The sequence below is a fragment of the Aedes aegypti genome, chromosome 3, assembly GCF_002204515.2.
Source record: "Aedes aegypti strain LVP_AGWG chromosome 3, AaegL5.0 Primary Assembly, whole genome shotgun sequence".
Lineage (NCBI taxonomy): Eukaryota > Metazoa > Arthropoda > Insecta > Diptera > Culicidae > Aedes > Aedes aegypti.
The window spans coordinates 402,365,843-402,393,644 of NC_035109.1; the positions used below are offsets into that span (position 1 = coordinate 402,365,843).

The window sequence follows — 27,802 nt, forward strand, 5'->3', positions numbered from 1 at the left end:
GTTTATTTCTGTTTGAGCCTTGACGAATTTTGTTCGCATCGGTAGAAGTTGTTGGTTTTAATTACTGCGACGTTACTACTGGGAGGATTATTCAGGGTTTTCGACAAACTGTTCCATGTCACTTGTATCGTTTTGAATTACCTGCGAAATGGAAGAGATTTTTCAAACTTTAATTACTTTTTTGTACCGTTCAGGCTACAATAACTATGTATCATTTAAGATTGTGCTACTTTTCCCCGATTATTGTTTCTTCAAAAAGTGACCTCCTGAGATGTTTTTCCCAAAGCAATATCCAAGATGGACTAACAAAATACCGCTAACAAAATTTTAGGAAAGTAAGCCTATAAGTATTCAACGCCATCTCCAATTTATGGGAACTAACTTTAAAAATGACATTCATATCATCGTCTGGCCAACCTTAATAGACTTGTATCAGCAAGTTTTCGCGGAAAATGTCATGTTTTACGCTTGCATTCCCCAGAATAACAGCAGCTACTCGCAATCAAACTAAGAGAGCAGTGGAAAAAGAAGAAATAATGTTGCATACATGGTGGCGCGACCGACGTCAAGAGGATCCTTCTGGAAACTGTGTCAATTAGCAGTATAAGTGCCTTCTTTTTCCGTCTCCGTTGCATCGAGGTGTTTTCCCATGCCCACTGGCGTTTATTCTGTTGAGTGTTGGTTTTTTCTTCACTTCCACGGATGCTCTCCCGCGCGCGGTTGGTTGACCTGGGCTCTTCAAATGTTTACTACATTATGCGCGCATTTTATACCGGTTCAGTGATTGCATACATTCCGGCGTAACGGGAGCTCGATTGCTGAGTGAGCACCTTGCATTCGACCTGAGACCTACCAGTAGGAAGGTAGGTACTTGTGAACGCCTGTAGAGCTTGGTAGGAATCAGACTTGCAGCACAGAAACAACAACACCCTTCCCATGCGGATTATTCTCCACGGCGGGGTCCCTGAATAGCGGCGGCGGTGGCAATGCACAGAGCCCTTTGGAAGAACGGGTGCCGGTGCAGCTGGTTTGAAGTGGTTCTGCCTCGGTTTATGCAATCATGATAAACTCAACTCTGGGCGCTTTTGTATTCGGGCACCACTAGCTATTGCTTTTCGCAATTGTAGGGCACATAGGTGGCGCACGAAGGCGTATTAAAGGGAGCCATATTTAGTTCTATTAAAATAAGTATATATCTACACAACAGACACAAGTTTTGGTTTTTTGACTTGAATGTACGATAAACAATAATTTCAATTTCGAAAAAAAATATTCGTAGGGCTTGATAGTGAGTCGTAATGAACCTTGGGACCTTGTAAATATTTCAACAATTAATCCAGTCAAAACTTAATGGAAGGTTTTCTCGGAAATCTTACAAAAACTTCAAAAAATTTGAAAAGTTAGTACAGGTTTTTATTTATTGTTATTTTTAAAATCCACAAGAATCAACTCTGCAAGTTTCATAAAACATATAAATTGAATTCTTGAAATCTCTTCAATGCTGTCGTGAGTCCTTCAATATAGGAAACCTAAAAGCCATGAAAAAATAAAGCTGCATTAGAAGACCTGCGACCTGAGAATATTGACCTAGCCAGAAATTCGACATGTATCTCTCAAAAAATCAATATATCCTATAGATGCATCCATTGCTTCCCAGATGATAAAAAAATTCGCGAGTAATCCGTACTAAGATGTAAACTGATAATCTTTATAAGATACCGATATTGCAATAAGTGGAATGAAATTAGTTCAGAATTAAAAATCAAAAACATTTTAGAAGATCTCTGACGACATATAATATGGATGGAGTTGAAAGTATGCCAGAAACATCCTGTAGATACCTCTAAACACAATCTTAGTAATTATATCTAGCAGCAGTGCTCTAAAGAAGTTTCAAATTTCTTGATAGTAGCTGAAATGGCTTCGCGGCCCCCTTGAGAAGTCTTCACGGCCCCCAAAGGGTCCGAAGACCACCGGGTGCGAAACTCTGCTATAGGTGATAGACGACGTAAGAGAATTTTACACTTAGCACTCTGTAGGCAACGTTTAGGATAGTGATTGCACGATAATTTTCACACTCCAGTTTATCGCCCTTTTTGTAGATAGGGTATATAACGCCTTGCTTCCACTCCTCCGGTAGCTGTTGCGCTTTCCAGATTTTGACTTTCAGCCGATGCAGACAACCGGACAACCTGTCCGGGCTCATCTTAATGAGTTCGGCGCCGATACCATCCTTGACAGCGGCCTTGTTGTTCTTGAGCTGTTGAATGGCATCCTTAACTTCTCCCATCGTGGAAGCGGGTTGGTTTCCACTGTCCGCTGTGCTGACGGCTATCGCCTTCGCTGTGCTGACCTTCTGTGCCTGTGTTCTCTGCGCCATTCAAGTGTTCATCGTAGTGCTGCTTCCATCTTTCAATCAGCTCGCGTCCGTTTGTCAAGATCCTCCAATCCTTATCCCGGCACATTTCAGCTTGCGGCATGAAGCCTTTGCGGGATCTGTTGAGCTTCTGATAGAACTTCTGCGTTTCTTGAGAACGGTACAGCAACTCCGTCTCTTGGCATTCCACCTCTTTCAGGCGGCGCTTTTTATCCCGGAATAGGTGGGTTTGCTGTTTTCGCTTCAGTGTGTATTGTTCCACGTTTTGCCGCGTACCATGCTGTAGAATTTCAGCCCACGCTGCCTTCTTCTCCTACCCCCTGGAACTCCTCTTCGAACCAATTGTTTCTTGAGCTCCGTTACACATATACGATTAGCGAACAAATATGTAGTATTTTGTCTCTGTGATAAGACTTAGCAGGTTCCAGGTCATTTTGCTGAATGTCATTTGACTTCAATTGACTATTCGTAAAGAAAGATAAATCATTATGGGGACCGACCTGGTGTAGTGGTTATAACACTCGCCTCTCACGCTGAGGACCTGAGATCGAATCCCACCCCCGAGATAGTCACTTATGGCATAAAAGTTGTAGTGATGACATCCTTCGTAAAGGAAGTTAAGCCGTTGGTCCCGAGATGAACTAGCCCAGGACTAAAAAAATGTCAAGTCTAGTACACGACACTGAAGACGGCCTTACAGTTGAGGTCGAAATACGCGTATCTTTCAAAGGATACAAACTCTAGTGGAATTAAATGGTATAGTACTAAATTCGGCTTTTCATCTACTAAAAATCTCGTTTATAAAGATGAAAAAACATATTTTATATTCAAATAATAAGCTCCTTAGTGTCAGTTTAGGAAACAGTCAGTGCTGAAAGAGCACGTCCTAAATGTAAGCAAAAATTCACTGCTCTGCTAACGGAAATAGCTGCATCACGGGCACTTGAATTAGAGTTCCAGACAGCTCACATAAAGCAAAACTTTAATTGTAAAATCATTGAACAAAATTCTCTAGCCTTTAAAGCAGTGGTTCTCAAGCTTTTTGAAGCTGCGACCCCCTTCAAAGTTTTACAAACTTCCCGCGGACCCCTAAAGTTGATCTCTAAACAAAGGGTCATGAATACTTTTTAAAGATTATTCATGAACCAACAGATATCCTTGACAGACACACCCGATAATTTTCTCCGTAATCCACCACAGCTAGTGGAAGAATTCTTCCAAGATTATTTGGAGTCCACTAAAAGCTGGCAAGTCTATCAAATATCTTTCCAAGAATCCGATAAAAACCTTCTGGCAAAATCCTACAATAAATCAGTTAGACTTCAACAAAAACCACTTCCAGAAAATTTTCAAATATGTGTCCAGGGGTACCTAGAATGAAGATATATCCGAGAAATGTCATATTTTTTTTCACTAGATTTGAAAAATTTCTTCGGGTATATCAAAAATTGCAACTGTACTCGCAAAGTTCTAGTAAATAAATTTATCGAAAATAAGTTAGGATTTGACCTCTGCATTCAATATGCTAAATAACTTTTCTTTGAGCTTTTCAGAAACCAAAAAATAGCTCATAAAATATTACCAATAACCTTTAATCATTCTCGTTTAGAGTTTTTGGAGTTTTTTTTAGGGATACTTTCCCACTTAGAATAAATCATAATATAACTTGATATGAATCAATGAATTTTAATTGTAAACAACAAAATGACAGATTTTACTGTGAAATCTTCTATTTTACCGACGCAATTCGTGAAATCTACTATTTTACCGGAAAAAATCGTAAGAGCAAACAAATTTACTGTAACCCTGTGAAATACTGACGAACAGTCCTGTGACAACAATATTTTCACCGTACTTCTACGAAATCGGTGGCATCCGCTTTGGCAGGCATCAGGTTTCAGTTTTCGCACACCACTGGCAAGCAGTAACAGATAGCTCAGCGGTAGCAAGCCTGCTTCCTGAATGGTAGGTTGGGAGTTCGATTCCCGGTCGAATCTTTTTTTTATTTTTCTTAATATTTTTGTTCAATTATTTTACAAATTGTTCGTTAATTTTTCAGCAAACCTTCAGCTGTTGAGATTTTGATTAAATTTCATCGTTTTCTCATTAAAATCCCGCACATGGATTCAAGATGATTTTGCCAATGGTTTGAGTGAAAACAGTGCATACTTTCATTTTTTTTTTTTCAATTCCATGCGTAATTCTCAATGAAACTCTCCAGAAACTTTTCGAGGATCTCACCAAGAAACTGGCGAAATATGTCAAGGATTAGCCCTAAAATATGCCAGAATTTGTTTTACGTATATCTATTTATTAGGGGCTGCGACTGGAAGTTGAAACGAAAATTCTTGGTTGTCGGCTGTCTCAGTCTCAATCTTCAAACGTTTTAATTTATTTTTCCCGACGTTTCGGCCATATGTTGTGGCTTTTTCCAAGGGAAAAATGGTCAGTTAGGGATAAAAATAAATTTTTCGCTTGAAAAAAGGCCACAACAAATGGTCGAAACGTCGCACAGTGCGTTGAATGTATGGAGCTGCGGGACAAAAATCGAAACTAGAAGATTAAGCCATTTGAGCACCTTGGTATGGAAGGGAAAGTTGTTTCTGGTCAACAGAGCTACAATTTGCATAAATGACATATAATATACGCAGAATCGCAAAACTGTCCCAAGCGCCAATTCATATTTTTTCCAAGAAAAAACATGCCATTTGTACTTTTATTGCTCATAATGATGTAAGAAGTTATTTGCAAATATGTCTCTTATCACTCGTAGCTGCAAAAGTGGCTTATACGCCTTTATGCAAAAAATCGCATTTTTTAATTTTTCAGTTTTTTATATGGAATTTGATTAAAATCTTGGATACTACATTTGAAATATATTATTTTAAGCATAAACTTGCTCTGGTGTAATGTCTGGTTGAGCCGCGACCACATAGTGTTGCAAGATTTTTGGAATTTTCCATCACAAACAACTCATTTTCATACTTATGCTGGTTAAGGAATACCCCTAAAATTAGTCAAAAATCTCGAAGAGTTGCAGCTGTATCTTTCAGACCTTTTACATGACACTCTAAAAAACATGTCTGTGAGTGACTTAGGGTGGAACTCTGTGGAACTTTTTTTGAATCGATTATCAAAGTTGCATGTTAGTATTTCATAAGTTTGATTTCATAGCCAACTCGACGTGTCGATTTCTTATATTCAAAGTTAAAATTGGTGTTATTATCCCATCAAATATACTTTACCAACCTCCAGCCATGTTCTCTTTTGGATTTTGATAAAATACATTGGTTTCAAAACTCTCCGTACTAGTTGAAAGGAATGCTGAAAACATGCGACAAAATTTAGTTTTTCTGCTACTCCGACAATGGATGCTTTCGAAGCTTGTTGTAGTAGTTTAAGGTGAAGATGAATCGAAGCCAAAATTCAAATTTCCAAGAGCACGGATCTGGAAAACCAAACAACCGTTTAAGCTGAAAACTTAATCGATTGGTTACTAGCTGGTGGTGACCAATCGATTAGGTTTTTAGCTCAAACGGATGTTTGGTTTTCCAGATCCGTGCTCTTGAAAATTTGAACTTTGGCTTCGATTCATCTTCACCTTAAGTGCTTTGTATGTCTTATAAATACTTGTTTCAATAGCGGATGCTACCTATAAATACTTGTGGATACTTTAATATCGCAGAATAAAATAATTTGAAATTTGATTTTTGTCTATGGAGCAACGCACTGTGCGTCGGGTAAAATAAATTAAAACTGAGATAGCCGAAATCCGAGAATTTACGTATATCACTAGGAAAGATATTAATTTTAATTTCCGGTTTGTACTAAAAGTTAAGCCTAAAGCCTCATATGGACAGAATTACATTATTATTATTTTTCTAGTGGTCCCGGCAAACTTCGTCTTGCCATCAAGTAGGCTGTTCTAAAACGCTATGGATCGACCCCTACAAAATGACAGTTCCGTGCACTCTCGTTTTTCCAACTTTTCCGGTGAATATCCTGGGATTTTTATACACACAAACACGTCGGAACACTTGACGAACAAAACGGAGAAAGAATCATTCAAATACGTTGACCCGTTCGTAAGCCATTTCGTGACATACAAACACCATTCCATTTTTATTTTTATAGAAGCTAGATTAGTAATTGTGTAAATTAAAAAGCAGTTTTTCAACTATTGCCAATAAAACTCAACTAACTATGAACTCTTGCAATACAAGCGGGGTAAGAAATTCCTCCCATTTATTTATCAATAAAAAAAACTATTTTTTCCCATTTATTTATCAATGAAAAAACTAATTAAAAAAAGGCTTCGCGGACCCCCCGTGAAGTCTTCACGACCCCTTAGGGGTCCACGGACCACCGGTTGAGAAACCCTGCTTAAAAGGCTCGTCGAAAGTGGTTGATCATTATAAACTTTCAAGGATTGAAAATGCTCATTAAAACGAGCCCGATTTTTTTTAAAACAATAACCAGGCTTGATAATGCTCCTCATTATCATCAGAGTTCGGTAACATACCCTAAAGCTGCCTTTGCCTCTTTACGAGGGAGCGAAACAAAGCTAAGCAGAGAGGCAACGAAAAATGAGCGAGGAAAATGCAGCACAAAATACAACAGAGTAAAATTCCATCAAAAAAAGGTGCTCTCACAACTCCCCGAGGACTGTCTGTTCGGGCGGCAGCCTCAAGAGTTCGTTTGGAGTGCGTGAGTGATGGTGAGCATCGCAACGAGGGAGAGAGAGTACCTGAAAAAATCCTCGCATTTTTTTTGCCCTCTCACTCGAATCGCTTGAGGATCTCCCAAGTAACCACTGCCCGCTAATTCGCCTTTTTAGCCTTATAGGGCTATTATACAACTAATATAGAGCATGTCAGCTGTATAATAGCACTATATTGGCACAGAAGGCGAATTAGCGGGCTATTGGTTACTTGGGCTGTGTTAAAAATTTTGAGTTTATTTTTTTCTCCTTAGAAAAAACGGAAAAATCGCCTCCTCTTTGCATCGCAGAGGAGTTTCTATCAAGCCTGGATATTAGGAAATAGGTATACATTTGCTCCAAGCCTTTCCATAATCTCTGTGGTTAAATCAACCACCGCAAAAAACACAAAATGTGACATCAAGAAAATCTGTTAAGCTAGGCTAAGCACATCCCACCTAATGAGCTTTGACCACACCAAAGATTCTTGATTTCGGATTCCTGGTACGCTTCTTATCCCCTGTAATCTCCCTGAAAAAATCCCGTCACTACAAACGTCACAGACCGTTGTTCTGTATATGTTCGAATGTATACCTACCAGTTGTAAATGATAAGTGGTGCCGGCAGGTGAGCGTGTGGGCTTACACAAGAGCGAACAAGAAGGAGCTCACTCAGGGCCATAAAACATACATATCTCCCCTTGTACCGACCGACACATGCAAGCCGCCCAGAAGTGCGGATGGATGAATGGGGATGGTGGTGGGCGGAAGCTGTCCAATGAAGTGGATGAATTGCGCTGGCAGAAAATTAGACTTGCATAAATTTCAGCTAATGAGAACGACGAGTGCTTCGGGCGGGAGCTTTACTACTGTAAGGGATAAAAAAGGTTCTATCTACCCACCTTGCTTACAGTTAGAATTAGGATGGTTGGTTTTTCTCGCAGTGGAGGGGGTGGGCGTTTAAATTCATTCATCCCTCATAGCGCTAATTCGGAGTAGATTTACAACCATCATAAAGCTTGATATTTTTTGTGGCCGTGAGTAGAACGGGACTGACTTTCATTAGCCAGCAGCAGCAATGCTGACTGACGAATGCTCTGAAGTTGAGAAGAATCATTTATAATTGCAACTGGTTTTTACGCTTGCAACAATGTTATAATGTGGTTTCATTGGAGCCTTTGTTTTAAATTACATTAACGTAAGCATTGTTTCCTCGAATGCATCCAGCAGGAACGAGTGAGCATGTTATAAATGCATAATGCTTTTATGATGATTACATCAAATCGAACAGGCTTACATTTTAGAAGAGCGCAAAGAAACAAAAATGTTTACTATTTCACCTGACGATTCAATTTGCTCGAAAAATCATCGGATTAGATAAGTAAATGGATTCAATGGAAAAGATTTGGAAAACATTTTGTATATCACATCCACCAATGCTCTACATCATCCATATTTGATACCGTAGCAACCATTCATCTATTCATCCCTCTGATCGGCACCGTTGCGAGCACAGAAACCTAATCTTCCGAACCAAAATCTTCCATCTCCCTGGCTACAAACTACACGCGTCTATTAGGGTGGATCAAAATATCGGTTTTTGTTCCTCATCGCTCATTCGACCCGAACTCAAATTTGGAGTGTCCTTCCAAAATTTGAGTTCATTTGAATATAAACGAATATTGCACAAGCCCTTAACATTTGTTTGAGAATTAATAAGGATAAACTTAGTAACCGATTCAATCGAACGTAGTGTTTGCCCATGCGTTAATTTTGTGTTGATTCGTTTAGCAACAAATGGGAGGATCCTATTATAATTAGGTAGTTTTTGATTTTTGGATAAATTGAAAATCTTTGGCTAAAATCATTGAGCCCATTCGAAGACACCCCTAGGTGTATTACGACTCGTGCTGTAAAAATCATCATTCTGCAATTTGTTCCATAAACTAGTATTATATACTAGACTGGCCCTTAAACAAAAAAGTTGAAAAACTCAACGGGGCACCCCTTAGATATGTGCCTTAGGGTAAGAAAAAAGCTCTCTCAAAATTTCAACTCATTTGGTTGCTCCCCCAGCTGGCGCATTCAATTCGAAGTTTGTATGGAATATTTGTTTCAAATATATTGAGCATTGACCCTTTGTCACTGTTTCGTGTCGTAGACTAGTAAATCGCATTCAATTGATCCCAGAATGACAAATTCACTAGTTGATACCCTAATGAACATAGTTGCAGAAGGTTGTATCTGGTTTTAAGCTCATTTTAATTAACCTTTCAGTAGTTGAAAGTTAGGCTTAGATCAGCACTCTCGTACAGCCACATATATGCATGCACCTTGTACCGCAACTCGCCCAGCGTCATAGGTGGCTATGATGCGCTTAGTGGCTACCACCCAGCTATGTTGAAGAAATACCCAGCATTATTGCAAATCTACTTCAGATAGTTAAAACACCAACTTTCTCAATTTTAATCATCTTACAACCTTCTACAATATTGTTCGCTATGGTATCAAGTAGTGTTTTTGACATTCTGGGTTCAATTGAACGCGATCAACAATTTTCCTGAGCCAAACAGGAGATGATGTGCTGTTTCCCATATGTGTGAGCTGAAAATCCCATATTAACTTCAATTCCTGAAATTTTCAGGAAGTCTTCCTCTAACCCTAAGAAATTATCCTAGGGGGTGCCCCGTGGAATTATACAACTTTATTTTTCTCCCATACTACGCTGGGCCAGTCTATTATATACATATCAGTCAATAGACTTCTGAACACTTTCAATACGTCATACGAAAGTTTTTAATTCATGTTTAGTACGAACAATATTGAAACCGGTCACAAATTATGTTTTTGTATTGAAAATTGGGGTTGCAGTAACGGGATCTCTTGCACCAGTTATCGTCATGTTTTCAATTTCTGTTCCTGAATTCACCACATGCACATATATTGTTTTTTTTATAGGATGAGGCAAATATATGAATACCATAGAGAAACAGAGTGCTTTGGAACACAAGCTTTAAGACAAATTACTTTTGCCTGTATTTTTTGAGAATATGTTGTAAATTCTGAAAGTGTTATCACATTTTTTTTGAAGTGATTTAATGAACACTCAATGATTCATGCTAAAATGTCATGAAATGGTATATCATGCGGGGTGGCAAATACTGATACTATGGCGAACACTGGTACGTCAACTTTGTAGTGTTTGTTTTCCCTGAAATTCAATCACTAAGCTTTATCAAAACGAAAACTGATCTCATCGAAATTGCAGAAATTTCTAGGATTCAAAAAGATTGAAATGATAAGGCTTTTTGAAAGGTTCGAGTATTGTGTTTAATAATACCAACACGAATAGTTTAGACTTTTAAACGAGGAGGCGTTTGATTTTTTTTCAAGGGCTCTAAAATCTGAACGCTTTTATATCAGGAAAGATTTTTTTTAGTCAATGGAACATTTTTGTATTTAGCTTAGCTTAGCTTAGACTGACTACACATAGGGAACCGGATCCTATTTTTGGCACTTTTGAATCACTTTGGCAGTGAGGTTTTTTTCAAGGCTACTAATCTCATATTTGTCCACAATATGCGTCATATTGAAACGCTTCTTATTGAAAAGTTTCAAACGATTCGGGCGAGAAAAACCCCTCATGCCAAAGTGAATCATGGAAGTGCCCAAGTAGCTCTGCACCCTATCAATGGTTGCTATTCCGTGATTGACCGAAGTCAGTGAAAATGCACAAAGAATCAACTAGAAGTTTGGCTGGAATTGACCATAATCTTCTTCAGTGTGTATAATTCAGTGCCTCTATTTATACAGGGCCAATAACGGCGCCGGCCACGTGTGGGAAGGAATGTTAGTGTGTAACCTTTGTTATTTGGAGACCATGTTTGCCTCTGCATCTCCACAAAGGTTACTGAGAGGGATGTTTGTTAATGGGGAGGATCGTTGGGTCACAGGATTAATTTTGATAAGCGATTAGACCATGATAAATAATTATTTGTGATAAATAAATATGTTTATATGTAAATATAATATTTTCATTTGATATGAACAATTTATATGAAGAGGAAAATTATAATAAATCTTCGAGCTGGAAAATTATGCCGACACTTGAGGTGACGAACCATTCAAAGTTTGTTTTTTTTTTTTTTTTTTTTCTGTCTTTATTAACGAGATTTTTAGCCCTGGGCTAGTTCATCTCGGGACCAACGGCTTTACTTCCCTTCCGAAGGAAGTCGTCACTATAACTCTTATGTCATAAGTGACTATCTCGGGGATGGGATTCGATCCCAGGTCCTCGGCGTGAAAGGCGTGTGTTCTAACCCCTACACCAGGTCCGTCCCCATACAAAGTTTGTTGAGCAAATACCTAAATTTAACATTTCTACAACTGTCAGGACGAAAGTATGTGTTATTATATTTTACTCATTTGCAAAGAAACAAAAAACTCGATTCGCTTGAACATCATAGAACACTTATTCTTATGCCGACCCTTACAGTGGCGAACCAACCAAAGTTTGTTGAATAAAGTGAACTTTTCGCAAGTCTACACTTGTATCAAAGTCACATTAAAGACCTCCATGTCCCATGCAGTTGCCCAAAATTTTATGGCTCATAAGGTAATCTCGAAAGCCGTGAAAAGTGTACTGCGATCTGTCAAACTTGGGTACCTTTTGCACTACCGAGGGACCAAATGCAGTACTAGAAGTGGTACCTAATCTGAGCCTGAGTGGGGCGGATCTGCTTGTAGTGTCAAACTATCAAAGTTTTTTTGATTACAAAAATGAAGGTAAAAAGAAACGGGTGTTTTGAAAAAAAAATGTTAAACATAAATAATTCATGAATCAGAGTTCATGTCGACACTCACAGTGACGAACCATTCATAGTTTGTTGAAAAATCATATTTACATCCCACCGTTGTAAGGATTAATTGTCCAGTCATACATATTTTACAGATTAGGAATAGTAGCATGAAACGAGCTCACCAATTGATCCGTCATCCTTGACTGAGCAGCAACAATCCACTTTCAGCTTTACTCGTTTGCTCGGCTAGCAAGCGTCAAGGTCGAAAGATCAAAAAGAACTAACCGATCGCGGCACTTTTTCACTTTACTCGTCCGATGCGCGACATGTTTGATCCGGCCCTCATCGCCCGCCCCCGCTGGGGCAAGCGTCAAGGTCGAAGGATCAAACGCTACTCCGAGCACGACGGAATGTTCGGAAAAGAAGACAAACACGTCTTCGCCAATCAATCTATTACTTGACTTCTAAACGTTTCTTCTTCTTCTTTCTAGCGTTACATCCCAACTGGGCCAAAGCCTGCTTCTCAGATTAGTGTTCTTATGAGCACTTTCACAGTTATTATCTGAGAGCTTTCTTTGCCGATTGACCATTTTTGCATGTGTATATCGTGTGGCAGGTACGAAGATAATCTATGCCCTGGGAGTCGAGAAAATTTCCTTTACGAAAAGATCCTCGACCAGTGGGATTCGCACCCACGACCCTCAGCATGGTCATGCTGAATAGCTGCGCGTTTATCGCTACGGCTATCTGGGCCCAAACGTTTCTATGTTCACTGAATTATAGCACCTGGAGTACTGCTAATGTCCCGGGTGAAAAGAAAAAAACACATGTTCTGCTATCAACTATGTTCCACTATTTTCACTACACATAACAATTACTGCCGGGTGGCATAGCACCATCAGCCAAATGGAAAATACCGCGGTACCGAGAAAAAACCGTGACAGGACAATCAAAGAGCTGCCATCCGCGCGCATGGCTTGCTACGATCCTGTAGTCAATGAAACATTTTAGTATTTTAGAAAAAATGATTTTTATAACATTCAATTGCTTGGTTCTTATTTAATGTGTTATTTAAAAATTCGTACATTTTACACTTTTCACAATCAAAGAGGTAGAGCCTGGTTGTATTTAATTTACTTTAAGAGGTTTCAAGAAAAAACAGAAATGTATTAGGACGTTTAAAACTAAAAATTGAAAAAGTCAAAAACTCAATGTTATAAATTATTTGAAAAATAATTAAGGCAAACGTATTAAGATCGACTTTCGATATTAAAACATAAATATTTCATCAAAAACAATAATTTCGGCTTAGAAGGAATAATATTTTTACAAAATTGCAAATTTTCATAATCGTCACACAGGGTTTCTTTTTATACTATTTAACCATTATTACATCTTTGTGAATCTACAAATTATGTATATATTTCAAAGATTGTTGCATACATTTACGTTGTATATGTACGTAACAAACGGGCAAATATGAGGCGAATCCATTAAGAAATAGAACAAAATACCTTGATAGCGAAAAATATTTGTCCTGATTTGTAACCTGATGTCATTGTAAGTATGGAAGAATATTTTTTATTTGGTTTTTTATACTTTATTATTTGTCTATCGGTTATGAAATATACAAACGAACACTTTATAATAAACTAGTGGTTCCGTCCAGCTTCGTCTTGCCATCAAGTAGGCTGTCGGAAAACGTCAAGAAATCCCCCATACAAAATCACACCTTAGTCTTCTCTCCATCTTCTTGATTATTCCGGAGACTTTACCGAACTTTTTGCTTACATGAATATGTCGCATCTCTTGTGGAGTGCAACAGTGAAAAACTTGCATCAATCCGTTAGCCCGTTCTCAAGTCATTTCGTGACATACAAACACCACTCCATTTTTAATTATTTAGAAGATAGAGATAGACAACGTTAAATACTAGACTCGGGAACAATCATTTTTATATAACAACAATTTAAAATATAAAACAATTTATCGGAGTTATATCTATGCTGCAAATAAATCTAAAACGTGAATGTTCAAAGCAGCCTCCAGAATCAAATGGAGCCCCGTCTGACGGTACCTTAATATGATCATAGTTGATCCTACGAATGATTCTGGTTAAACTTAGTTTCAGTTACTCGTATCCACAGTGGATACGAGTAACTGGCATTGAAGAAGACTTCAAGTGGTAGTTGAAATACGCGTATCTGTCAAAGATAAGCATTTAGGAGCGGCATTAAAAGGTACACGGTACTCCATCTACTTTTACGTTTCTCAATACACGCTTGTTGATTTTAGAGACAATTTTGGTGACACTCTTGGCATTTCAAGTACATTTTTTTTTTCAAAAAACCCTGGCGAAATTCTTCAGGATATTTCTTGAAAAAATTAGTGAAAGCAATTACTTGGAGAAAGCGATGAAAATGTACAGAAAAACATCGCAATATGGTTAAATACTTGAAAAGTTCGTAGAAGAATCACAAATGAGTTTTTGAAAGAATTTTTCAAGGGTTTTTACTGTTTTAGACTTAGAATGAATATTCAGAAACAAATAAAATCAATGCAAAGTACGAAATTCGTAAATTTTTGAAATCCTGAAAATAGAAAATCGTGATGATTGCGATCAACATTACTTGAGCGAAACCAGAATTTGCTTGATCCCTTTAGGCCCCCTCTATGAAAATGCCTAGCTACGCCAGAATCATTGGCATCTTAGTACTTAACATAGTCGTTACAATTTAGATAAAAAAACTTAATCAGATTGATACAAATCGTTCACAATTCCATCACCACAAAATAGTAGTTTACGCAACAAGTTACAGAATGATGATTTTTTCAGCACGAGTCATATATTTATCCATGCCGATTTGGATAGTTACGGAAAGTGCAGAACTCGAATTATGTTCTTGAACGAGTTGCGTGCAATATTTTTTTGCAATATCGTAACAGACCACTTGAAAGTATCAGAGACCATATCGAGATACATTCACCATTATTTTGCGATTTCTGAACATTATTCTTCACTGAACTCGAAGCTGTTGCGTTATCAAAAAGCATTGCGTAACAGTCATCACGCAACTGATTTCAGTTGGGTGATAGTAGTTTTTGCAATTTCTCATCGTAATAGGATGTTTTTCATCGCGCAAATCTGTCATGGAACGGCCTACTTTCCTGCTCTGAAATATGCAGTGCAGGAATCGTCATTACCTAACTGAAATCAGTGCTGTAATGATTCATTACGCAACGCTTTTTCATTACGCAACTGTTTAGAGTTTTCGGAAATATTAAAATAATGGAGAATGCATTTCGATATTTCTGATACCCTCGAGTGGTCTTCTACGAAATTACATAAAATGTTGTACGTGACACGTTGCAGAACTCGATTTTCACAGCACTCGTCGTAATTATCGTAAACTACTATTACGGAACAAGTTGAAGAATGATGATTTTTACAGCACGAGTCGTGCATTTATCCAACGGGGCTTGCCGAGTTGGATAATTACAACGAGTGCTGTAAAAATCGAGTTCTGCAACGAGTTGAGTACAACATTTTTTTGCAATTAGGTGGAAGACCACTTGAGAGTATAAGAGACCATATAAGAATGCATTCAACATTATTTTACAATGAAAAAAATGTTGTGTAATGATTTATTACGCAACTGAAAACAGTTGCGTAATGAGAAAGTGTTACGTAATGAATCATTACAGCATTGGTTTCAGTTGCGTAATGACTATTACCACAATGCATAATTCAGTGCAGGAAAGTAGCGAGCCTTCAATAGTTCGTTTGTCAAGTTACAAACCAAGGGATCAATTAAAAGCAGTATATGTTGTTCTTCGGTAAGTAAGACCAAATTAGCCAAGACTTCTCATAAGTTTTCGGACACTGCATTGAATAAACGAACGACTCAATTCAATCGTTTATTAGATGGTACGAGCAGACGACCGTTCTGTTGTACCCATCGACTTCAACTATGTACCTTCAGAAGGGGTAATAATAATTTTAATAATTTTCAGTACAACATACATTATAAATGCTACTAAAAATCTATGGATGGGTGTCTATCGATGAATTGAGCGGTCGATACTAGTTCCATCTGCAACTATGACTGCGTACAAATCTTAGTATGTGTTTACTTTGAGATAGTTTTGACGAAAATTATTCTATGATTTCTACTCATTCTACCATAGGCAAGTGCTCTTTAATCCTCGATAGGAAATATGAACTTTACGTTCTTTTAACTCTACACTCTAAAACTCACCTAGTTTTTAAGTCAAAATTAACCTATTAATCAGCTAATTAGATTATCGATCACAACAATGCATACATTTTTTATGGTATTCAGACAACAAAACCTTGGAACTTTGCAACGTGAAGGAATTTACGTATTCTCGGCAGTCTAATCCGATGTTGCCCTTCCTGTGTATTTTTTGGACACCAGTATTAAAATAACGCATTTGTCTATAACCTATAACCCCGCGTTAGAATCAGCAATTGGGAGATTTGTTCCATACAGTTGCATAAAAAATAGCGGAATATTAATATTTAAGGCCGGCGTCTGGAATACGGAGCGTCCGAGCAATCAACACGATAAATCACCAATTTGAAACGTTAAGTGATTGGTGGATACTTAAGAATTCTCATACAAACTATGAGGGGCTTGGACAGTCCCAGTTTTCATCTCAATCAGCTCAAATTTTTGATGTAGAGCGGTGTTGAACAAAAACTATAATTTGAACCACCCTAGCGTCCATCCTAGTTGTCAAGAAGCGACAGTAGAAAAATAAGACACGAATAGCGACAAAAAAAAAATACTGAAAGGTTTCATCCGACGTCTTCACGTGAAACAGACATCTCATCCCATTGCTTCTCTTCAGACATCGAGAACCGAAGACGCAGACCGACAGATTGTCGTTCGGTTACTGAACTTGATCAAAGTAAACCGTTTTCTCGAAGGTTGCTTTGACGCTTCCAACCACCCCCACTACCGATTCTATGTAGGACGGCAGTCAGCGTGCAAGCAAGAAGCATGCTATGTGCTTGCATGTGGGTTCCGCTTTCTGTTGGCACTCTTGGTTTCCAGTGATGATGCTGCTGCTGCTCTGCTCGTGTCGTACTGTCAAACATATGACACGTGTTACATTGTCGAAGTTTTTGAAACTTCACCGGCAGTTGTGTGGCGAGCGATGTGTGTTGCAGTTGCACGTATAGAATTGTTAACGGATGCGATTTATGGTGGACAACACGGGTTGAAAAGGATAACTGGTAATAACGACAATTTTTAATATTCCACATTTGAATATACCATTATCTTATTATATTATTTTATATTTTTAATAACAGAGTGTTTCAATAGATATCAATGTTACTCATCTTTCGAGTTCATTGTTATATTCAGGTTCTGGGCTAAGCAACCCTATTATCATTATTTAGTAAAACTAGATTATTCTTTTTTTTTTTCATTTGGCGGATCAGTTCACAACTTTGAGGGTGCATTGAATTCTTCTTGTTCATAAAATTAAAAAAAAACTTTTTTTTTCATAAACTGAAACTAAACTTACCTAATCAATTCTCCATAACTCTCGATATTGAAGGGACTATCGAGTTAGGGAGGTATCGAATTATCGAACATAAAACTAGTACAAATTCGATCCACATCGGGATCGAAAATAAAATGTCATTGATATTCATTTATCGAACAATTCGTTGAACTAAGCTTTTATTATATAAATGTAGTCACGAAAAGATCTTTTTTCATTTTTAATGAAGTAGTTTCATAATTCTTTTACTTAAGCCTCGCAACTCATGAAATAGCAGTTTACGAAACAAATTGCAGAATGATGATTTTTACAGCAGGAGTCGTACGAGGCTTGCCAAATAGGATAATTACGACGAGTGCTGTAAAAATCGAGTTCTGCAACGAGTTACGTACAACATTTTTATCAATTTTGTAGAAGAGCACTTGAGGGTATCGGAAATTATATCGGAATGTATTCACTATCATTTCACAATTTCTGAAAAATGTTGTGTAATGATTCATTACGCAACTCAAAACAATTGCGTAATGAGAAAACGTTGCGTAACGAGTCATTACATCACTAGTTTCAGCTGCGTAATGATTATTCCCGCACTGCATACTTCAATGCAGAAAAGTAGGCCATTCCATGACAGATTGGCGTGATGAAAAACAGCCTATTACATTCACGAAACGCGACGCGAGACAAGACATAACACTTATAGTTCTTACTAACGTCAAGAAAGCTTATTACGATGAGAAATTGCAAAAAATATTTTGTCATTAATCTCCAAGAGCAAACTCCACATGCCATCGCCGGCAGCAATGATTGCAAAATTAAGATCCTTCGGAAATCCAACTGCATTCCCAACAATATATATGACTATTTGTTTCTTGACAACACGTTCACATTCGTTCCATCACAGATTTATCTGATGTGAGCGCAGGATATCCCGAGCAGAAGAAAATTGCTACGTGATACCAAACTGAAGTGTTCCATACCAGGTGGTATTAAATAATTACATTGCATATTCTACAAAGACCAGACAGCTGGTCAGGTATTGCAATATCTAAATAATCAATGATTAATTTTCATATATAAGTGAATTTTTTCAATAGTAGATCAACATCTCAAGCACTGCTCAAAAGCTTTTCAATACCATAATAATACCAAATTGAGTTTTGGACAATGTCTGGATTGATGAAAATTACTTAATTATAATCAATTATTAAAATATAGTATGCCTAGATAGTTACAAGCTATTCGTTCCTGCTCGGGAAGCAAACATTCCGATCCAACGCTCGATGACACGATGCCGAGACGCCTTAATAGGACCGAATCACGTTCAGTGCCTACAGAGTGCAGTGTCAGAGTAGTGAGACTGAACAAGTTTGCCCATGTTGTTTGTATTTCAATTAGCGTGATTGTTTGCCAAAGGTATTTACATTAACGTCATCGAGAACAAACTCGGAACTGCAACTCGCAACCCGGTAGGCGAAGAATTTTCCAATCAGGCCACTTGGATGTGAATGCATATCTCGATGAATTCTTGTGAACTGCAAACTTTTTGAAATTATTCTAACGTCCTTTCTAACGAAATTTCTCCTTTCAGTTCCAGATGAAACGGTAAAAGTGTTACGGAGCGAAAAGGTGGAACTGACATGCCCCATCGACGTCGATACCTGCGGCGAGCTGCACTCGCTGAAATGGTTCAAGGGCACCGATCGCATCGCGGTCGTTTCCGGTGACGGCGAGGTGGCCAAGGTCGAGGGCAGCTACAACGACCGGGTCTACCTGGCCCACGAGAACAAGCGCAGTCGGCTCATCTTCAAGAACGTGGAAATCTCCGACGAAGATACATATCTGTGTGAAACCACATTTTTAGAGCCCTCCGAGGCGTGTGAAAACTCGGGAGCATATAGTATAGCACTAAATGTTTATGGTGAGTACTCGTACAAATACCAATGTTTACTTGCATTCATATGTTGTATTGATAGTTGCTTGGAATGGTTCATTAAACTCGAAACAAATTCCAATTTTTAATACTGAAGGAATTAGATTAATTATTTTGAGTTACCTTCGTTACCAAAACAAATGTACTGGTACATACATCCACTGCCTAATCTGAGATATCATCAATGCTTCTTTTCCTTTCTTGCCGAAGCATTGCTCTAAGTATAGTCATTAAACAAAACGAATTGAGTTTCCGGTCTACCCAAGTAACCAAAAGCACTTTACGTACAAAATAGGTGATACACCCGATTCTGTTTTTGCACGGGGGATGCGTACCGTGCAAAAAAAGTTTTCAGTTCAAACTTTCAAAAATCGTGCAAAAAAGTAACATCAATTGCACGTTGCAGAAATAAGGTTTTGGCAAAATAATGTATAGAAACTTTTATGCATGACCGTGTAAAAATAAAATCCAAACAAAAACAGAATCGGGTGTATAGTGCTAGTACATAGCAAATAAGTAATCAAAATAGTTAAAATTAGCACCATACATCAAATTTGACATGGTTCAGTTTGTAGAACGATGTTTTGAACAATGTGTACCTAAGAGGTTGACATTATTTTTCTCTCTCTCTTTATTAACGAGATTTTTAGCCATGGGCTAGTTCATCTCGGGACCAACGGCTTTACTTCCCTTCCGAAGGAAGTTGTCACTGAATTTTTTAGTGACTATCTCGGGGATGGGATTCGATCCCAGGTCCTCGGCGTGAGAGGCGTGTGTTCTAACCACTACACCAGGTCCGTTCCCCAAAGGTTAACATTAATCAAAGAAAACAAAGAGGCTTTCAAAGCGTACTAAGAGGTTTTCAAAACATTTCAATAGGTTCCTGGCCCAAAACTTGAATCCCAAAATATACACTTGAATCGCATAATTCACACTCAAGTCCCAAGATCCATACTTAAATCCCAAGGTATACACTGTTATCAAAGGATCCAAATTGAAATATCATCCCGGCTGGAATCTCAGGATCCACACTGTTATCCCAAAATCCACATTAAAATCCCTAGATCAACACTTTAATCCTAAGAGCCCCACTGGAATCCCAATATTCACACTAGAATCCAAGGATCCACACTGCCAACCAACGATCCTCATCACAGTCCCAGAATCCACTCTATCCTACGATCTACACAACAATCCTGAGATTCGCACTGGAATAAAGGAATCCACACTGAAATACCAGAATCCACACTGGAGTTTTGGAATCTACACTGGTATCCCAAGATCTACAATACAATACCAAGAGCTTCACTGATATTATAGGATACTTACTTCAATCTCAGGATCCCGTTGTAATCAAATGACCTACACTGAAATACCAGGATTCACACCTAAATACCAAGACTCACATTACAATCTTATGATCAACACTGGAATCAAAATGCCTACATTGAAGTACTAGCATCCACACTGGAATCCCAGAATCCATACCAAGATTTGCACCGGAATGTCAGAATCCATTCTGAAATCTCAGAGTTTATACTGGAATCCACACTGGCATCCAGGCTCCATTCTACAATCTTTTATTAGACTGCACATTGGTCCCAAAGCCAGGAAGACAAAAAAGATTGCACCTAAGGCATCAATTTTGGGTAAATGGTGTCTTCGGCACAATTTTTTCCATATTTTCAAGACATTTTTTTCAGTGATGTTAAATTGAGGTGGCCCGCATGGTTTACGAGATCAGAATAAAAACTTTTTTGTTGACGCAATTAATATTCTTTAATGCCTTAGTAGAACAACCAATTTAAAGAAACTTTGCTGAAGAACTTTAATTTCTGTCTCTTATGGTTCGCAAGCAGTGTCGTTAAAATTCAGCCGAATGATACCCAATCAGTGCGAAAACGAACAAAAACAAACTCCGCTAGCACGAATCCAATCTGACTATGAGAGCCAATGCGACGAGAAAGAGAGTGGGTGCAACACAAACGCACATTTAGTTTCACCCACTGTTGGTGTCCTCACAAAATTCAATTTCACCTAGAGGCACTTAAATTGAAAATTAAATATAAAATTTCAAATGAATTTTATATTACTGATGTAAGAAAACGGCAATGTGATGCCTCCAGTTGATTTAAAATGATTGTCTTTTAATAAAAAAAAACTGCGGATGTATATGTATGGTATTCTGATGGAAATATTTTTTCACAAGCGTAATTGAATTTGCTGCCACCGAGTGTCAGTAGGTGGATGAGAATAAGTGAAGAAAAAGTAATTGAAAAACTGAATGCACGTGCTACCAGATTCGTGCATGTATTGCCAAAACAACATTCACACAAAGAAGAATTCAACGATGACGGATTCTACTGAGCGTCGGCGTTGTTGACTGTTTATTGAATTATGCTGACACTGTTCGAAAGTAATGTTTTTTTTAAACAAATAAGTTAGAGTGGCCCTGAAAAATTAGTTTTTTCTTGACAACTTTTTATACGATAATTTATCGCAAAAAAAAACTGTGTTCGAGCACTTTTAAAAACTTTTGACAGTGCAACTCTTTGCCAAATAGACTACTGCTCTACCTTTTATGGTTGCTGAGTTTCTTCGGTTGTTTCAAAAGCCAATATCTCCTAACGGCGCAAATGGATTCTCAATCTTTGTCGCCATTAGTAGGATAACCCTTTTCTTGTTCATGGTGCAAAAACTGTGAGGACGTTTTTTTTTGTAGAGATTAACAACATTTTTGAAATAATATGGTTTTAAACGAAAATCGTTCATAACTTGAAAAATAATCAAGATAGCTCTTTGGTAGCTTCAGACCGATTCCATGTCTAATCGGTCAGTCACTGGAATTCGACCATCTTCGATTTGGATTAAATTTTGCACATGTTTTTGGTTTGGTCGAATAAGTGTTTTCCACAGAAAAATTGATCATTTTGACTTAAGCTTAACCTTTCAAAATGGCCTTTAATGTTTTACATGCAGCTTATTTGAAAAATTCTATCTCCGAAACTGTTGATTTTAGAGAAAAATGTTCTATGAAGAAGTTGTAGTGAACCGTCTGGACTATAAGAAAAAAAATATACACTGAAAAAAAAAATATTTATTTTCATAGAAAAATCAAAAATAAAACTTGAATTTTAATTTACACAAAAACCCCATTTTTAGCTTTTTTTTTAAATTTTCATCATTGAATCTTGATAGTGAAGAAATATTTGGGACAAAGTATCATGATGGAGAAATTATTAATAAAAAAGTTTTTCTAAGAACAACTTTCGTTCGATTTTCAAAATTTTGATTTGTTGCCAAAATATATACGTTTTGATGATACACAGAAAAAAAATCTGAATGTTAACCAAAGCGGAATTCAGAAAATCGTTGAGAATTGCTTATCGTAACCATACATCGAGCGTAAAAATGCGATATCTGTCATGCACACGCTTATCTCTTTATATATAATTCAAAATTACAGCATTTCTTTTGAGTTTACTTAAACCTCTATGATGCCGTTCGAAATTTTAGCAAGAATTATCTTAATTTTAAACGATTTGCGTGTGACGACGATGCACCGGTGCGAGCTCCACGGCAGCTGTCAGCCATCTTTGAAAGTGTGTCCTACATTGCTTCGGTACGTAAACAATCGGAAAGCTTTTCAAAGTTGTGATGTGCATTCATGATTCAAAATAAAATGTTTAATGCGACGCGTTCAATAGCTTATGGCAGTGTATATATCAGGTGAAAATGCAGAGAAACGCATATTTTGAGCGCAACTGGAGCTGTTGTACATTTACCTCCTGGAAAGTTCATCAGTCAGCATACTTTTTCTAAACCTATGTGTCATAAAAAAGATGAATAAATGATAAAAAATTTTTTGAAAATCGACCAAAAGTTGTTCTTAGAAAAACTTTTTATTAAAAATTTCTCCATCATGAAACTTTGTCACAAACATCTTTTAACTATCAAGATTCTATGGTGAAAATTTAAAAAAATAAAAATGGGGTTTTTGTATAAATTAAAATTCAAGTTTATTTTTGATTTTTCTATGAAAATAAATAATTTTTTTTCAGTGTATATTTTTTTCTTATAGTCCAAACGGTTCACTACAACTTCTTCATAGAACATTTTTCTCTTAAATCAACAGTTTCGAAGTTAGATTTTTTCAAATAAGTTGCATGCAAAAAATATAGGCTATTTTCAAAAGTAAAACTTGAGGCAAATTGATCAATTTTTCTGCGGAAAACACCTATTCTACCAAACCAAAAACATGTTAAAAATTTAAACCAAATCGAAGACTGTCGAGCACGATTTTTATTTTTTTCGACTGTATGGAATTCGTCTTCAGCAAAAATGTGCAAAATTGAAAGGCATAATTGCGTTATCAAAAAAGTATTTTAATCTCGTAAACCATGCGGGCCACCATAATTTCATATCACTGAAAAAAATGTCCGAAAAATATGGAGAAACTTTGCTGAAGATACTATATACCTAAAATTACTGGTTTAGGCGCAATCATTTTTGTCTTCCTAGATATGGCTTTGGGACCAATGTGGACTGCCTTTGAACCCTTTCGCAATTTTGTGGAAGATACCATCCATCCATTTTGTATAAAAAATTAACTGTACATGGGTTAACGGGTCAACACATGCAACTTGAGTTCTGTGGTAGATTATGCATAAAAATCGCTACTCAAGCAGGTAAACTTGCACGCAAGTTGGCTGAAATGGACAAACATTGCATTTCCAACCGCCAATATCTTAAAAACTTGATATTTTCGGCAATGGATGCAGCAACTCTTAATTAAGTAAATAGCGGTATTTGGTCCTTGGGGCAGAAAAAAAATGTTCTGCAGTGTAAGGTTTCAGAAGTTTCTGAAGGGTCACCAAAACATTATCAGGGCCTTCCAAAAGATTACCAGAGGTTCTCAATGGATTTCCAAAAGTTCCAGAAAGATTCACTGAAGTAAGCCCACCAGATAGTACTTATCCTCGGGAAGGACAAGTCCTCCTTTTAGATCATATGTCCTCCTAGCTTCCTTTGAAATTTTAAAAAATGAGCTTATGTTCTATATGATATACATTTCTCTCTCATAACATTTTTGTTTGAATGTTTTAACATGTCTGTCTCAAATAAACTTCAATGAGAAGAGTTTAATGCAAAATTATTTTGAGTTAGTTATCTTTAAAGCTTTCAAAGTCAATATTGTATTGCTTTTCTTTCTTGTATTTTCAAAACATTTTTTTTTTCAAAGTTATATGATTACATTTTTATGTAGCCTTTATTTGAATAAAACGGTTGTGTTTAAATATAAGAAATATTCTGATGGCGATTCTACACCTATGTTCCAAATGAGCAGCACACTAAATAGCATAACCGTGTAGTAATGACATTCGAGGTAATGGATTATTGGGAGTTCCAATTAATTCAGAGTGATGATGTATACGCCTCTTTTGAAATGAGCCCGAAATCTTATCACACCTATTCTATTGCTAGCTATCGCACGGCCGTGGTCGGTGTTTTCTTTACTTTGTATGAGAAGATGTCCTCCTTTTTCTAAGCCAATCAGCCAAAATGCCCTCCTTTTCAAAACATTCATCTGGTAGGCTAGAGGTTCTCAGGGGTTTTCAAAAGGTTCCTAGATATTCACAGATATTCTTAAGGACTTTTCAAAAGTTTTAAGGAGCTTTCGAGAGATTCTTAGGGGTTCCCAAGATGTTTTAGAACTTTCAAATGGTTTCGGTTTAATATAGTTTCAGAGATTCCAGGAATTTCCAAAGGGTTTTTTCATTAATATCCAAGGAGTACTCAAAGCAACCCAAAGATTTTCAATGCGTGCTCAAGGGATTTCCATGCCAAAGCAACACACATGTTACAACTGAGACATTGTAAAATCTGCTCACACACACGTTGATATAGATCAAATAAAACATTTGTGCAGCTTAAGTGGGATATCAATTGGGTGGCAGACCCCAGACCTTGATAACTAACTTTGAAATGAAACCTCGGAAAATTTCTTGGAAATATTGGAAACCACCAAAAGAATTTCTACACATATATGTTAACTATAGTTTTGTTTCATAAGCTCGTCAGTGCAAACTTCAGTATATGAATTTTAATGTACATCCAGCTAACCAATCGTTAGGAAATAGTGCTCAACCGTCAAACTCGAACAAAAGGGATACGAGTGCCATGAATGAGCCGTCGATTGTTACGTCTGTTTGTCTGTTGTTTAACCTTGTATAACTTTTCTTGTCTTTTCTCGTGATAAATTTGCTTTTTAACGAAACAGAACAAAAACACGGAGTACCGCGATATTTGATTTTTTGACGAAATTATTCGGAATATCGCATACTCTTATAAAAAAAAGACAATTTACACCGTCTTCAGCCAAAGGCTGCACAGACTGAACAATCACGAACATTAGGCAACGGACAACACGGAACACCCAGTAGCCCAGAGATGAATTTTTCGTTTGACGAAAAGTTTCCACCGACTGGAGCGGGAATCGAACCCACACTTCGTGGCGCAATACGCTTGAACGACTGACGCCGCTAATCGCACGACCACGAAGCCCACACACTTATTTATGTATAATTCTCGGTTCTGAAGGTCTCTTTGTCTCATAAGGATTGCTGTAACTTTTTGGAAAACAAATTGTATTCCTTAAGTTATTATGAATTTCCCTTGGCAATACTTTTTTTCTGCAGAGAGTTCGACTGCTTTTTCAATGATTGATGAAATATCGGCAACGCAGTCTTTTCTGTTAAAAACGAGTTTTATTATTTAACCCGACGTTTCGACGCTGGTATGGCGTATGGTTTTCGAAAACCGTTTATTTCGAAAAATAGCTTGAAATGTCCTAAAGTTCATTTCAATTGAGTCATGTACCAAAAATTATTACACTTGACAGTTAAAGTTAGCCATAACCCTAGACACAAAACGAACGTATCATTTTTCCCCTGAAGAAGACGCCATACCAGCGTCGAAACGTCAGGTTAAATAATAAAACTCGTTTTTAACAGAAAAGACTGTGTTGCCGATATTTCATCAATTATGGCATTACTGCTAACAGGAACTAACATAATTTTAACTAAGAGCTTTGCCAAAGTTGTCATTTTATCATTCGTATATCGTGTGGCAGGAAAAAATCACTCTATTTCTAGGAAAATCTGAAAAAAATCCATAACGAAAAGATCTTGAAACGATCGGGAAACCAACCCAGACACCATCAGCAAGACTTTGCTTTGAAGTCGTAGTCGTTACCAATAGGATAAGTGTTTGGGATTAATGCTCTAACATTCACCCTGCATTACAACCCTAAACGAATGAAATCGGTACATCTCCAAATCAACACGACAACCCCCTTCTTCCACTCAAGACAGCCCGGAGCAGAATGAGAGAGTCGTTCATTTGGATGGGGAGAGAGAGATGGTGATCGATTACGTCATCATTTACGATGATAGGATGCTGGACAGCATATTTTAGATCTTAAGATTGTACCACATTCAGTGTTCAACAAACCTTCAAACCAAACAGTTGTGCTTAAATGTTAAATGTAAATTACTTGTAAATATGTGTAAATTGTTCTTTTAAATAAATTTTAATATGTGATAGTCAATAAATGTAGTTAAGTGTTAAGTGTTTGTGCTACTATTTTACTATCTGGACGGATGAAGGAAGCATATCCTACAAGGAATTGGAAACCCCATGGTGACCATGGTCGAATAGTGACCAAATAACGACAAAATAAATCGTCAATGGAGTATAAATTATAAAAAAAATGTATTTGAATAGAATCAATATTATTGTACATAAATGAACTTTCCGTTATTTATATATCATATTGATTACAGGCAGTGTCGTAAAAATTCAGCCGAATGATACCCGATCAGTGCGAAAACGAACAAAAACAAACTCCGCTAGCAAGAAGCCAATCTGACTTCGAGTGCGAATGCGACGAGAAAGAGAGTGGGTGCAGCACACGCACACATTCAGTTTCACCCACTGTTGGTGTCATTTCAAAATTCAGTTTCACCTAGAGGCACTGAAATTGAAAATTGAATATAAAAAATTACAAATGAATTTTATATTACTGGTGTAAGAAAACGGCAATGTGATGCCTCCAGTTGATGAATCATAATTGTCTTTTAATAAAAAAATACAACTTTTGCAATTTGCGGATGTTTTGGGGGGTATTCTGACGGAAATGATTTTTTTCACTAGTGAAATTGAATTTGAATGTCAGTAGTGGATGAGAATTAGTGTAGCAAAAGTAATTGAAAAACTGAATGCACGTTCTACCAGATTCGTGCATGTATTATCAAACAAACATTCACACAAAGAAGAATTCAACGATGACGGAGCCTACTGAGGATCGGCGTTGTTGACTGTATATTGAAATATGCAGACACTGATTACAGGTATTTAAATGTGCATTACCGAAATTAACCATTCCTCAATCAAGATTTG

General features: G+C 37.3%; 1 protein-coding gene across 16 annotated transcripts in view; it reads left to right on the forward strand.

The window, feature by feature from the left end:
* Window positions 1-27,802, forward strand: part of LOC5564135 (hemicentin-1) — a 409,831-nt gene that overhangs the window by 261,509 nt on the left and 120,520 nt on the right. For all 16 annotated transcript variants that reach the window (XM_021855423.1, XM_021855424.1, XM_021855425.1 and 13 more), the window contains one exon: window positions 19,001-19,330. In XM_021855423.1, coding sequence (XP_021711115.1) covers window positions 19,001-19,330 — 330 coding nt within the window. The remainder of the gene's footprint in view (window positions 1-19,000; window positions 19,331-27,802) is intronic.